Source organism: Echeneis naucrates, chromosome 8 (assembly GCF_900963305.1).
Source record: "Echeneis naucrates chromosome 8, fEcheNa1.1, whole genome shotgun sequence".
Lineage (NCBI taxonomy): Eukaryota > Metazoa > Chordata > Actinopteri > Carangiformes > Echeneidae > Echeneis > Echeneis naucrates.
The window spans coordinates 11,975,326-11,991,122 of NC_042518.1; the positions used below are offsets into that span (position 1 = coordinate 11,975,326).

Here is a 15,797-nt window from a genome sequence, read left to right on the forward strand (position 1 = left end):
CTGCAGCTGATTACTAAGATCATAACTCTTCAGTACATACACAGACACGTTCAGTTTCTATCTCCTTCTCCTCCATAGCCCCTTGCACCTCACGCATCCATCCATAGTTCACTAAATAACTCATGAGAACATGTAGCATGCTGGCTGTAAAACTGTATGACGCCTTTGATGTCTCCAGAAACTTTTACATCAAGGTCCCAATAATCCTGATCCAAGAAAATATGTTTTCTATGATTCCCATTTGACAGCACTAGCTTTATAGTGTATATCCACAGTATGGTGTTTGTAGAAGATCACTTTGAAGTTCCTTTGACAAAACCTAATAAAAACTGTCATATCCACGTGCTGCCTTTTCCCTTTCTGTTATATCTCTCCCACTCCACTCTTTTCAGACTTTTAGACCCAGCCCCCCGCCTGTAATCCCTCAGCTTCGATTCTTATTCCCACTTTTCTATCATCTATCATCTGTCTTCTCATCTATATCTTCTTTCCTTCCAATTAATTTCCTCTGCAAGATGGTCAGTCTTTTTCCACTTTTCTCCGGTCCGTCCAATTCCTCTCATAGCTTCTCCATCACTGATACTACAGCTTGACAGTCTACTCAGACAACTGGGTCATGAGGGCAGATGGGCTGTCTATAAGGGATGAGCCTACCTTATTTGTCAGGACTGGGGGAATAACCACAGACCTCTCGTCAGTCAAAAGCTGCCACACTTCAGCCACAGAGGGGTGTGGGGCGTTGGTTCGTCTATGTCCAGTGAGCTTCACACTCAACTGGATAGATTCAGTAATGAAGTGGCCTTTGCAGTTTTGTAGAGACTGACAGTCAGACAGCTGTGACCGATGTCGCCTGGATGGTTGTGGCTGCAGCTGCCAGCTGGCACTGTGAGCCATGGCCAAGGATGACTCAGTAACTTCTTGACTTTTCTTTGTGCTCTACACTGCTACTTAGAACATGCATTACTGAGGAAATAGCCCACATACACATAGTAAATGTGTCCATTTACTGTAATAGGATGGAACATCCAGTGGAATGAGGTCTGGAAAGCCATTCGGTCACCAGGAAATGTAACAGATATGAATCTGAACTCAAATGACTCCCAGACTCATAATGTTAACACTCTTCTGACTAGATTTTCAAGATTTGAAACTTTTTTTTCTTTTCACTTTTTTGAAAATTCAAGTGGAAGTAGTACAGAATATAATCATACAAAAGAGAAACTGAAACTGTTGCCTGTTTTCCAGTAAATGAATAATTTAACATTTTAGGAAATGTGTTCATTTAGATGAGTCAGCGGAGATGATTGATACCCCTTCCATATCCTTAAACCACGGCCAGCAGCTGGTTAGTGAAATTTAGTGCAACAAACAACGATCAGCAGCTTTCTTTCTCTTGTTTGATTCATTTACCTGAAAACAAAATGGGTGCTTGCCATTGTTGCTCGCACAAAATAATTACTGAGTTTTAGAGTTATTGCTGGTATATTCCAATATGTCTACTCACTAGTTGACACGTTCTATCTATATTATATCTATCTGCATAAAAATAGCTACGTGTAACACATGATGGCACTTTTTCAAAATGTCAATTTGTCAGTTTTACAGGTGCATGCAGGATTTTGTGAGCACAGCGAGCCGTTGACCTTGTCATTGGTCATTATGCTAGCTACACTACGCAGCATATCCACTGCAGCTGCTGGCTGTAGCCAAAAGATAAGAGTTGGTATCAGTTTGCTCATCCAACACTTGGCAAAAGAGTAAATGAACAAATGTGCTTTTGTTTGTTTTGTTTCTGTTTAGTCTGCGTTAAAACCCAAGTGAGAGCAAATCATATTTTTTTAAACACACCAGGAAGATCTGCTGTGGCTTTGTAAAAAACAGAGAGCTGTGATATGTTGTTTTTACACAGTTCGGTTTTCTTATAAAGATGACGAAAGAAATGCAACACGATTGTTATATGGCTTTAGGGAGAGGAGGGAGTTTGAAGTTAATTTTTAGACGCTGGCTGTAACATTTTACCTTCCGAATGATAAGTGAATTTGTCCTGGTCTAACTCTTTACCAGAAAGCAAATGAGCATATAATAAGACATTATTCCTTTTACCACTGAAATAAAATGTCATACCATCTTTGGAGGTGTTGCAAAAACATTTGTAACATGAAGTCTTCTCTGAGGATATTAAACTAAAAAAAAAAAAAAAAAAAAAACATAACAAAAACTTGACCTAGTTGTCAGTCGATATTTGTTCTCTTTGTGAAGCTGCCTCACATTTATCTGCAGCGCTTCATGTGACCTGAAGTTGACTTCACTGCAGTTGACAGTACAGCTGTAGCGTACACCAGAAAAAAAAGCTCTCATCATGGGAATCTGTTGCCTAAGGTGCAACAAACACACTACTTCCTGGAAAAACAGTTACACACTCTCATTGAGCAAAATTTCCTTTCATCGTATTTGCTTGGTTAAATGCATTGGAAGTGGGATTAAGGAAGTGATATCTTACAGTCGGTGTCTTTAACAGCTGCGGAGTGTGTGGAAGTGTAATCAGTAAGCTATAAATAAAGGCAGGAGAAGAAAAAAAGACAGCGAATCAACTTCTCTGGATTTTTTTTTTTTTTTACTGAATGGTTTTATTGGTAAACTCCGACATATAATCTTTTTTGCAGCGCAGTACATCCACTTTAGATGCCAAGAGGCCTCACAGACTCACAAATTTGCTACACTCTGCGATGCTTACCAGCATAATCCATTAAATAAAGTCGGAAAGTGTTGGATTTTTAGACTACCGCCTATTATTTTGGAGAAAAGCATCCACATACGGTATGCACACGCAAGTACTAGGGCAGTCATTACATGAGATGCATTTATCTTTGTGGGAAGTAGGACAAGCAGATGGCAGCTAGTCTCCCCTCTGTCACCCATTCTACTGAGACATGAGCAAGGTGAAGAAGAGAAATCAGTAAGTTTCAAATATAATACAGCAGAAATGTAAAAGGTGGGTGACTGGTCATGGAGACGCTTCACTGTTTCAGTTTCAATTACTGGAAAGGTAAGCAAGCAGTCCAAACTCTGCTGCCCTTTAGTAGAAAAGATGAGGTGCAGCCTGATATTTCAAAACAGTCACATGAAAAATAATGTGGATAAATTGAGATTTTGCAATGAGAAGAAAAAAAAAACAGATGACGGAAGGAGGGGAACTGAAGAGTAAAGGGGTGGAAAGGGCAGCGGGGAGGAGGTTAGAGGGAGGCAGGGGGAATGAAGGCCCCTGCTATGTGTGGAGAAAAACGATTAATCCTGGTCTGTGTGACCTCTATCTCTGCAAAAGTTGTCCTGTATGTCATCCGCAGTCACTCTCTAATTGACCGGTGAGGAAAACATGTTTTCACACTGCTGTGAGAGTTGTAGCAGCCACTGGTCAAACAGCATTCATCACACACAGTGTGGGTCAGAAGTTGGCTCACACTCATCATCGTCCTATTCATTTTGGGGTTTTAATGATTTTTTTGATACATTTGAACCATTCTCTTTCCAGGGTGGAATGATTATTCAATGTACATCTTCAATGATTTTTAAAAACAAGAACTGGGTGCACAAATGTGAATTTATTTTGGATTTTCTTTAATCCACACAGAGTCAAAATATATACACCTACATGTCTAAATAAGGGGTGCTGAAAGTTGTATAATGTCTTAACATGACGAGGTCAAGCCCTGTTAACTTCTCTTTAGTGATCATGATTGACTGCAGCTGGTAGTTTCTCTGTCAGCATACAAAGCATTTGTTAGAACTCATTGGATTGACCAACATTAAGAACAACGGGAAAAGTCCCAGGAACTCTGAAGCTCTAAGAAGAGGCATCGCGCATTTACAAGTTATTTGGATGTGATACAAGTAATGATGGTGATCAAAGTTATTTAGATGCGTCACCACTTTGCCAAAGTACAGAAGAAGACCCAAACTGTCACCCTCAGATGAAAGGAAATTGGCTAGGATGGTCAGAAACAACCCAGGAACCATCAGGGCTCAAACCTGCCCTAAACTGGAAACTGCTGGAACACCAGTGTCACTGTCCAAGTGAAGAGAGCTTTATATCGCCGTGGACCGAGAGGGTGCCGACCAAGAAAGAAACCCCTACTGCCCACACGGACAAACCAAATGCCTTCAGGAGAAAACTTTTATGGTCAAACGAAACAAAGATTGAACTACTTGGCGACAATGACAAGAAGTATGTTTGGAGGAGTCAAGGTGAGGCTTTCAAACCTAAGAACGCTTTACCAGCTGTCAGGCATGGAGGGGGTAGCATCATACTCTGGGGCTGTTTTGCTGCCAGTGTTACTGGTGAACTGCACAAAGTAGATGGAATAATGAAGAAGGAGGACTGGCACCAAACTGGTCAATTTCACCTCAAATCAACAGCTGGACGACTGAAAGTTGGACACAAGTTGGTGCTCCAACAGGAAAATGATCCCGAACATACATCAAAACTGGTTTTGGAACACCTAAACCTTATTGTACATTTGTGGACAATGCTTAAAAACCAAGCAATTTAAATTAACGTTATCAATTCAGCCAAGAAGAGTGGTCAAATATCCAGCCGGAGTTATGCCAGAAGACTGTTGACGGCTACCAGAAGTTTCTGGTCGAGGTGAAACTTGCTAAGGAACATTTAACCAAATATTAGCAGGGCTCTGTGTAAATATTTGACCCTGTGTGGATTAGAGAAAATCCTAATTAAATATTACTGGCCAGTGAAAGACAGAGGAAACAGCAGCTTGCATCCTAACCTCCTCACAGCACAGAGCATTACACAGATGAAATAAGAACATACATAATTACATGTCCTGTTACATCACTTACAGTTAAGGGAATAAACCTACCTGAGAGAAAAATGCAGCATAAATCATCCGCATTCCACCTCTAGCATCTTAAGGCCATGCATAGAGTTTTTATAGCTTGAATGATAAAAGGAGCTAAAGAATAAACATCTCTCCTATTGCTTTTCGCATTGTCACCTGAAATAGACTGAGATTGCCTGCACGCGCTCTAGCACACAGTCCCAGACTGATCTATGAGGATGTGGAGAATCTATCTGAGGTCAAAGTCAGCAGGGTTTCAGGAGAAAAGACTTGCCACAAAACAATAAAAAACTAACTTTTCATATCGTTGGTACAATGCAGGCAAGTGTCCTACTTTGTCTGCTGTCTCTCGCAGGGAATTGACGAAAGCTGTTAATTTTTTTTTCTTTCTCCTCTGTATTGTCCAATCGAAAAGTGTTTAACAGTGTTGCAGGTTTTGTTCAGGAAAAATACCATTTTAGAAAACTATCATATTTATCTTGATAGCTTTAAATCCCAATGGCTTTTCTCCACCAGCTGAATTCTCACCACAAAAGCCCGAACAGATTCAAAGTCCTCCTCACCACTGCCACCACACACACACATAGTCTTCTTCCTTTGGTTATTCAGAATCAAGAGAAAGTTCAACATTCGTTCAGAGATTATAAATTGGAAAGGAGAACCAGGCATATTGCGAAACGGTGCTTACTATCAGTCAAAAAGACACCATCATTAAATGAAAATTGGCAAAGTCCAACTCTATCTTTTGAGGATGTCTCATTAAAATCCTCTTATCTTAGAGAAGGGTTTCACAGCTTCAGTGGAGCAGCAGCTCACATTGACTAATGACTTTAGTGACATTGTAGCATTTCTGTGCATATTACGCTGTCCATTTGTAAAGGTGATTTAAAATGAATGAAAGAAAGAAAGATCTGTTATAAATTCCTGATCTTCAAGCTTTCAAGTTTGTTGAGGGAAAGTGCAGAAAATCAATGGTGCTGGAGGTTTTTCTGCTATTTTGAAAACAAGCGCACATCCAATCATGAAAGAAAGCATTTCTTGATTGAGTATATAAATATAAATCCGTACTATTGAAGTGAAGAAAATTGAAGAGAGCGATTTTATTTGACGATCGTATGAAGACTGTACCCATCAATCCATACTGATGTCCCCGGCTTATAGAAAAGGGGCCTTTTGTGTTTGATGTTTAATCCTTTGAATACATCAGCTGCTCAGACCGTCAGTTAAATATGTATAACCAACGTAATTTACAAGCTTTAACAAAGTGCTGAAATGCACTCCCATGTCATAACATTGAGCTATAAGGACATTTTCTCTGCATTTATTAATATAGTGTATACTTTTCAACAATTGCATCATCTCCTATTAAAACACACTATATTATTACAGCTGTGTTTTATTGTATTCGTATTTTGTTGCGGCAACCTCTCGTTATGGATAGCCATCGCAAAAATGATACTATGAAAAGAAACCGAAACACATATGGTCAAATATAAATTTACGAAGGACTCAACATCGTGTGGGCATGAGCAGCCTCATTAAAGTTGGCCTGCTCAGGGCAGAACTGAAGGTTTTTTATGTCCTTTAACTACTGTCTTGTTGAAAAAATGTTGCTAATATTATCTCATAATCCTTATTCTTTTTTTTTTTTTTTTGGCAGGAATATTTCTGAGAGAAATTTAATCAGGACTGCACAGCGGCATAGTGGTAAGTGCTGTTGCCCCATGACAAGAACGTTGTGGGTTTGGTTCCCTGCCTCGGGGCCTTTCTGTGCATGTTCATGTTGCAAACATCATGTTTGGGTTAAATGGTGACTCTAAATTGTCCGTAGGTCTGAGTGTGAGTGGTTGTTGGTTTCTGTCTCTGTATTTTGGCCCTGTGATGGACTGGCGACCTGTCCAGGGTGACCCCGCCCTCACCCAGAGTGAGCTGGGATTGGCTCCAGGACTCTCCACAGCCCGGAAACAGATAAGTGGTAGAAGATGAATAAATGAATTTAACCATTTCATTTTCAATGTGCCTATCATCACGTAACAGATAATTGGAGGAGGGTGTGCTGCGAGGTTTGAAAGGATGGCAGAAGCAGAGTCATCGTCTCCTTCCCAAGTGCAGAATGTTAACGCTCTAAGGAGATCAAACCTTTGAACACTTGCAGTACATGCAGAAAGTAGAACAACGTTGTTGTGAGGCTGGTGTGATTTGGATTGCCGCCTACATCAGGGTCATAAATTCAGCAAATGCTGCTGGGGTTTTGGTTAAAGTTTGAAATGACTCAAACTGCATGAGAACCAATTTTCAGTCATGTCACCCTGCTGCAGGTGCTTTGTGCTCTGGCTAAAAAACATCTGTTGGAACACAGAACTCATATGTGAACATTCAAGCAGCTTTTGGTCACTGCAATCAGCCGCTATTCTACTTTGTTACAGTCAGAGCCTCACATTAGCCCCAGCTCAAGTTCAGAAGTCATTTTGGCTCAGTATGTCACATGTACGAGTGTGTAAACGTTTTCAGGCATACTTCCGGAAAATATGAGCTTACCAACATCCATGAGGAAAAATGAGATGTGAGAATGCTTGTGATATCACCTGCTGCTGAAAATGTATCCGCCACTGTATAGTTACAGTGAAGCCCATTGCCTGCTCTCTCTGCCTCTGTTTTTTCACCATAAATGTGAGAAAGAAATTATCTTGCTATGTAGGAATAAAAAAAAACAAAAACAACTTACAATGGACTTGGGGTTACTTTTAAGAGTATTATTTAAAAGTAATACATTCTGCTGAGCTGAACAGAGGAAGGGTTGAAAAAGAAATCAACGAAGAAAAAAGACGGCGCAGAAATCAACCCAAGCACTATTGTTATCTTTTATCCAAAGAGTTCTCTGTAAACTAATGAGCCTGAGCCAAGGCTGTTTGCACGGAAATCAGACAGAAACAATTAATTAGGATATTTCCCCATACTGGGCTTTCGTGAAATTGACCATAAAAGACTGATGATGCCTTATACTGTGAATTCTAGTCTGTAAAATGTGATGTCACTCATCCTAATATAAATAAAAGCAACATGTTTTCTTCCCCTTGTATTTTATTAAACAACACATATGTACAAATATATTTATTATGGGACATGTAAAATAGTATATCTCAGCATGGTGTGAATGGCTTTGGGTGCATCTAGTACAAATATCGAAGCTCCACTATGACACCATAGATATTCACACGACACTGTAGAACACATTATGAAATTCAAGCATTAGCATTTTTTTTTTCTTATTTTTTTTTTTTTTGATCGGTCTTAACTTTTGATTGCTTGTGATTTCTTTACTAAACTAACATCCCTTGAATGTCACATGACATCATGACATTTGATGTGACTGTGTCTTGATGCTGCTATGTAAACCTTTAAACTACGGCTTCAAACCCACCACATTTCATAATACAATCATGCAGTTCCCTGAGAGGTTTTCACCACCTTACCTACTTTGGCAGTCAAAGCAATCCTGGGTCAGTGGTAAGGGAGAGGGGTCAGTGTTTAAGCACTCGCCTCTCCCTCTCTGAGTCACCTGGGACTCACTAAGGATCAGAAAAGCGTCTCCGTCCACCACATGCTCCTGTGGTCATAGGCAGTCGCTGCAGAGCGCCACTTGGCCGACGCGATAGTCCCTGCATGGGCACAGGCGCTGGTATTTGGCACTGGAGCCGGCACAGCTGAACAACAGTGGCTCCTGCTGCAGGCTGCATTCAGCATGCTCAGGTGAGAAGGCAGGAAAGAGGTGGTTCATCTCTGACTCCAGTCCGTAACACTGGAAGTCCAGCCTGGACACAAAAACAAAGGAGCATACAATGTAACATTTATTGTTTTCAGGTTCATAGCACCGAAACCATTATTCCCCTATTAGTATGTTTGATATTAATGTTAGCAAGGGTGCCAGAGGGTACCAGTGATTATTCCACTAATACATTTAATAATAATCTACAGTGTGACCTCTAGTATCTGAAGGGTGGAAGGGAAATGTTACAGGGGAAGGGTGAGCCGTTGTCTTCTCCCGTACTTTATGCTTCTGCATAATCCAGAGCATAAATGACACACAAAACCGTGAGGAGGGAGAATTAGTAGAATTAATAGTTTCCTCAAAAGACGTTGCATTTCACAAAATACTGAATACTGTCAATATGTATGGAGCAAGCAAATTGCCTCTTTTTGTAAGAAAATTACTCCACAATGCAACATGACTTGGTGATATCTACACAATCCAAATGTACAATTATGTGTTTTGTGTGTTATTAACGACTTGTGAATAATAAAGAAGCATGTACATAAAACAGTTTCAATATTTTCCTGTTTACTCAACTGATGCTTAATTCTGTCTAATTAAGAAGTGAAAACTCAATGCAGTGTCAACAGGAGCAAATGTGCAAATTACATGTCTGAAGGGTCAAATTAATCTAAGCAATTATCCAAATGAAGACATCTTACGCGCTGAAGGCCTCCTTTATGTTGATGAAACGATACAGGGCGGGTTCGCAGATTAGTCCTGCACTCTGGCAAGCCTTTACACAAGATTGACCCTCCAACGAAGCCAAAAGCCTCAGCGCACTGAGAGGAGGCCAGGAGGTGAAAGAGCTGCCATTGGATGCCCAAGTTAGGAAGCTGGAGTTGGACTGTAGGATGAAAGGACTGGGAGGGCTGCCCAGCCATGTCCTGGATGAGTTTATCGGAGGAAATGGAGCTTCAGGAGAACAAAAATCCTGCAGTTTTAAAGATAAAATGCCCCAGATCAGGAATATATTGGCCATTGTGTTGCAAAAACCCGTCAGGTAAAATAAACACTCCATTACAGAACAGTGACCCAGGAAAATTTCAGTTTAACATAACACATACCATTTCTGGACAGCTGATACAGGAAATAATAATGCAAGTGCTAGATTATAAAGGTCCTTATCAGAACTGACAAGTCCTTGACAATCTTCCTGGAAAGTTATATGAATACAGTTATGTCAGCCAATAACAAATGAGGTTTGGAGGCAAAATTAGGCTCTGGTGAAAGCCCTGATTAGATTCCCCCTCCAGCAGGAGCTATTCATAAGACCCAGGTAATAACATTTCTCTGACATGTCCCTCTGGCCTCCAGACCCATTTATTAAACAGGTTCCTAGTGCCCACAGGCAATAACCAAGTTTCCAATCCCTCCATCTCTGCCGCACCTTCAGTCTTAAACACAGACATCATCCATGACACACACAATCCCACAGACACAGACTTCATTAAGAAAATAAGAAGGATGGGATGCAGCGAAGTAAAGGGACAGATATGAACAGCAAAGGTGTGGAGTTGCTTCCTACAGTATAATATCGTCTTATAGCAACTGTAACAGGCCATCTTTGTGACACTATCACTATGAATGTCAGAAAATGTCCATGACTCCAAACAATAAAAAAATGTGAAACAATCCTTTTCATCTTAATATTTGTGCAGTCAGACGATCTTGCTTATTGGGAAAAATGTTGTTTCATGATGTCATGCACATATTATATGTTTAACATAGAAAGTGCAGGTGAAAGTCATTATCTAGACTGTCTCCTCTAATCATGCAGTATTAGAGCACTTTGCCAATGCAATGGATGACTGAGCATGCTCGCTGTTGGCTCGCTGTTGGCTTCACTGTGCGATCATTTGTAGAAGAGGGGTTGCTGCCAACCAAACCACATCAGTTTATTTCAAAGTTACTTGGTACGCTACAGTAATGTCTTTGTTCTTATTTTACAGTGAGCGTTCGTAAAGTCACGTAAGTTCAATGATATGATAAAAATAACGCCTGTATGACTGGTGGCCAGAGAGTAAAGAAAAAACGTTCTCTATTTGCTATCTCATTGTGCGTTTGAAATAGACAAACGGACAGAAAAAGTAGAGAAAAGCTTCACTAGCATATCCGAAGAATTACATTTAAAATGTCACAAACAATCTTTCCAGTGAATGCTTTTACAACAATTCTTGGCACACTTTGGAAAACAAACAATAACAGGATATTTAAAAGTGTCAGATGTGTGAAATGCATTATTTACGTTGCGTCATGTACCATCATGCTGCCATACAGTCATTTCTTTCAGGATGGAATGGGGGGGGTGGGGGGGGGGGGGGGGGGCTTGCTTGCTTAGATTAGACGCTCAGCTGGAAAGTAGAAAAATGACGGTGAAAAATTCAAGCGACTCGTGTAGTTAGCACAAAATTGAAAAAGAGTTAAGAGAAGTGGAAGAAAAGCAAAAGGAAGGAAAGTCTGATTGAGAGTCTGACCTTGCACAAGCCAGCCAGTCAGTCACAGCATGTTGAGTGTGTGTGTGTGTGTGCGTCTCTGACAGCGGGGGAGAGATTGTGTCAGAGCAGAGCAGAGGCTAACACATTTCCTCAAACTGTGACTGCCACACTCTACCTAGAGCAAAACATTATAGAGTATGACAAGGCCTGCAAATATACAAATACATAAATGTGTGCTTGTGAGGGGTTTGGATGTGGTAGTCATACTGCTGTGTGAATACAAACCCTGGATTATAAAAGTATTCATTCATTCATTCATCTTCAACCGCTTATCCATTTCTGGGTCACGGGGGGGCTGGAGCCAATCCCAGCTCACTCTGGGTGAGGGCGGGGTCACCAGTCCATCACAGGGCCAACACACAGAGACGGACAGAGACCAACAACCACTCACACTCACACATACAGACAATTTAGAGTCACCAGTTAACCCAAACATGATGTCTTTGGACGGTGGGAGGAAACAGGAGTATCCAGAGGAAGCCCACACAGGCCCAGAGAGAACATGCAAACTCCACACAGAAAGGCCTCAGGCTGGTGACCTTATTGTGGGGCAACAGTGCTAACCAAAGTATTTAATATAGCATAACATAAGCACAATTTAATGTGTGCAAAAGACCCAGAAAGTCATTTTTTTATATATAGGCACTATTTTTCTCTTTCATCTCAGTCCTGTCATGGCACTACATAGTGTCTATTATGCCTGCAGCTATCTGACCAACATGCAGCAAAAGAATGGATAATGGATAAAGGAAGTATCTAATTCTACACAGACCAACTGAATAGATATGTGACTGCTTAAACAACAGGATAAACTACTCCTTTTTTTCTTCAGTTATTATCCGCCATTTATCTAGACAGCCCTTCTCAGAACTGACTGAACTGTTAAAATACCTCCAAACGCACTGCCACCATTGACTGAAAAAAGCAACTGCAAAGGTAGGCAGGGACACAAAAGATTCAAACAAACTCATTCAAGCTCAGGGAAGGGAAAAAAACTGTAAGTGTGTTGAACAAAGGCAGTGGTGTTTGGATGGTGTGTACCTGTTCAAAGAGATGGACAAATGGTAAAATGCTTCAGAAACAGACAACACCTCCAAAACAGTTCAAACTTCAAAAAAGAGCCAGTTAAATCCTTTTTCTCATCAACAGGGAAGCTTAGACAACTCTGAAAGACGTCCAGCTTGATAAGCAGAGGTGAATACATTCATTCACTGTCTAGAGCGAATATGTTACGTGCCCTGCCTCATCTAATGCGCTGCGTTAGCATTCTGGTAATTGCTATCAATATGCATTGTTGAATTTTGTGAAGGTTGGTAAGCATGCCAGGAGATACAGGATTAACCAAACCACTTCCACCTGAGAATCTCCCAAGGAGTCCAAGGATTTACTGGCTGCAACAAAACAAAATAACACTCTTTAAACACTGTAACAGAAAACAATGTGAACACTAAAAAAAAAAAAAAAAGCCCTAACCTAAGAAGGAATTTAACCATAACATTTAGCTGGATTTGTTGGCAACAGCTGAGGTTTAAACAATTTCTTGAAAAAAAGGGCCACGGCTGTAGCTGAATAATTCATCTTGTGCTTGCATTCCACGTTTATTTTTATGATCGATTCCCACCACAACACTGCCATTAACCTGACCTGCTGATGGGCAACAAACAAGCAAATCTTTTCACTTGTATCATAAAAACTAACAGGCTTTGCTTCCTGATCTAGATTTGGTTTGAAACCGACCTGGTTGTGAATGTAGGCATGAACTCTTTCTAGCATTCCCTCACAGGTGTACTCATAGGGCAGGAATGGCTCCACCTGCAAACACAGATGTTAACACAGATGAAGAAACAGTGGGGGAAAGTGTGTGTGGGGGGGGGGCATGCCCCCCCCAGACCAAGCCATTGTAATTACAGGAGCTAGCATCTGATACTTAATCAAAGCTGACATATTCATTAGTGTAATTGTGAAGGGCTTATATCATGCCACAGGCCTCACATTAAAATCAATGACCTAATACATCACAGGTGACGGGTCTGAAAATTAATTTCATTACTTTTAGTGATGACTATATCAGTATGTCAGGCATTGGATTACACTGACAGTGGGGCGCAGTTTATTTTGTCCTCAGAAAAGCTCAGGACCGATATTTTATTTTTATTGAGTGCATCCTAGGTCCCCCCCAGTGCAGTTATCAGTGATGTTGCCACGGCCTGTCATTCATTGCGTGAATGTTGACAGCACACAGTGTAGTGAAATTCACTGAGCGAGAGCACTGATCGATAGCTCGGTCTTTTTCGAGTTCATGCTAACAAGCTAGCGAGAGATGTGACAACACAGCAGTGGAAGGAACTCACTTATTGGTGGCACAGAAAAATGACTGCAGGATGCCTCGTGAGACGTGTATATTAATTACTGAATTTAAACCTATTGTTTTTTGCTGACATAAGTAATTATTAAATATATCAGGATAGGATTCATTGTGTTATGATCCCAGAGCAGAATGCCTCCCATTGCAGCTGATGTGAGATCTTACTGCTTACAGGCCACTTGGGCTTTTGAACTGATAAATGGTTCCTTTTAGTGTTGTGTTCCTTTTAGCCCTCCCTTATTACTTTATTTCATCTGAGTTTAATGAAATGTATCTGGCACTTCATCAGCTATTCTGCAATGCAATTTGCCTTTTGGGCATCTTTATATAATAGAATCTGAGAGTGGGAAGGGGAAAAAAAAGCTTCATGGATGGTGATTTGAATTCAGCAACAGAAAACGTTTTAAAAGGACTGTGGAATTTATACACCAAAAGTGACAGCATTGCTCATCCTCAACAACATGTGACTAACGGCCATAATGTCATCTTTGATGATATAAAATAATTGATCCACATTCCTGTGGTGAGTTATGCCCGGAGCAGCTATGTTCAGGAAATGGCACAAAATTGCTTCCAGCAAGTACACAACCTGTCAAACCATTTTAGGCTATTTTTATCAGCTACTTTTTCCATCAACGTCTCTACGGATGTATGCAGAGAAGGTTCTTATAGGACCAGCGATCCCAAATCTCAACAATGTATCATGCAGCCCCGAGTGTCAAGCAAGTGGAGGTTTTCATTTTGCGCCTGTAGCAAGCCTTTGTCTTCCTGTGGGTGGAAGTTTTTCTTTGCAAAGTAAAATTAGGGAGATTCCCATCACTCTAAATCACACAAAATATAAAGCTACCCTGAGAAGCTCAACAGCTGGAGATTGGGCGGGGGGCTAAAAGGCTAGACTGCCTCTAAAGATAACTAACAACCTCTAAGGTTAACCGATTTGTATTAGGTCTTGGTTGTTTCATTTCTTGTCAGTTCTAATGTGTCGATTTGAGACTATTCTCCTTTTTCCAGACATTTGGCTAAGGTTACCCAGTGGATGGAGATATTTATGATCTAACTCTGTTCTTAAAAGATTCATTTGCTAATTTCCCAAAATATCAAACTTTTCCGATAAAAACACATTTTCATATATTTAATTGTACATATATTTATATTTAATTTACATGTAATCTTTGAAATGTAAAGTCAAATTTACTCAGTCAGCCTGTGTGATCAGTGTTATTTTGAGCACCTACCAACCCCCACAACTGGTATCATATTTTATCTCCATCAGCAAGAAACACCAGGTCTATTTAACACATTTGCCAGGCATGGGCACACATGCATTCAGGCACTGCGAGAGCAATGGCTGTGACTCAGTGTTGTTGCGGAGACATATTGAGCACAGTGTGATTGATTAATATGAACTGCTGTGGACAAAGCTTACCGACTGTGGTGCTGGCCTCTGGAAGGCGGCCATGTAAACCCAGGTGTGGGCATAGTTTACCTACTGAGCCGCTCAGTATCTCAAGCAATTAGCAGTGTGGAGAGAGGAGGGAGGGAGCCAGGTAAGCATTTTGCTCTAATGTTGGATGCCATGATTAACGGCTCTATTAAAAGCTGAGGGACTCAAAAATGTGAATGTGAAGTGAGCAATTTCAAATTATCTTGCCACCTTGCCTATAATGTTGCAGCGTAAATTGTGCTGCAATATGCTACAGGATATAATTTTTTATTGAATGGGGGGTAACAAGTTCTCAAACAATAAAAAAATGAACACACATTGATACTCATGATCTCACGGATGGTTGCATCAAACTCTTCAGAATTATTGAAGTCAATTGTGATGACATGAGGCCTCCCAATGTACTGCTCTGCATAGGGATGCTGAGAGGAGACCTGAGGGTTAGATAAATGAGATATATTCACAACCATAATAAAAGTCAAGATCAGGATTGTTATGAATGGGTAAATATACGGACTGAGAGGCAGAAATACTGTCAACTGCCAACAATCTTATGAAGATGACGAGAAGTGTAATACCTTCCTGGAAGTGGGCTTGCCCCTGAAGAAGTTATGATTGAGAGAGCTGTGAGGAGGATTAAACTTGGGTTGGAGGAAAATGCAGCCATTTGCAATGGCCTCCAAAGGGGCAGGGCCTTCATATGGAAAGCCAAATCCAATGAAAAGCTTCACAGGACAATAAAGAAAAGGAGGAGAGCGTGAGTATGTACACTGAGTTGCTCATATCCAGGTCAACACTCACAAGGAGTTTCATTTCAACACCTCAA

At 40.7% G+C, this 15,797-nt stretch overlaps 1 protein-coding gene across 6 annotated transcripts in view; it reads right to left on the minus strand.

Moving 5' to 3' along the window:
* Positions 1–8,136: 8,136 nt before the first annotated feature.
* mgat5b (alpha-1,6-mannosylglycoprotein 6-beta-N-acetylglucosaminyltransferase B) overlaps positions 8,137–15,797 on the minus strand; it is a 53,653-nt gene continuing 45,992 nt past the window's right edge. For 3 of the 6 annotated variants that reach the window (XM_029507743.1, XM_029507744.1, XM_029507742.1), the window contains 5 exons: positions 15,550–15,696; positions 15,289–15,405; positions 12,900–12,974; positions 9,327–9,598; positions 8,137–8,665 (listed from right to left, as the gene is read on the minus strand). In XM_029507743.1, the coding sequence (XP_029363603.1) occupies positions 8,467–8,665; positions 9,327–9,598; positions 12,900–12,974; positions 15,289–15,405; positions 15,550–15,696 (810 nt within the window). In that variant the 3' untranslated portion in view covers positions 8,137–8,466. Of the gene's footprint in view, positions 8,666–9,326; positions 9,599–11,621; positions 12,204–12,483; positions 12,554–12,899; positions 12,975–15,288; positions 15,406–15,549; positions 15,697–15,797 lie in introns of those variants that run through there. The other 3 variants (XM_029507746.1, XM_029507747.1, XM_029507748.1) reach the window with 3 other exon arrangements.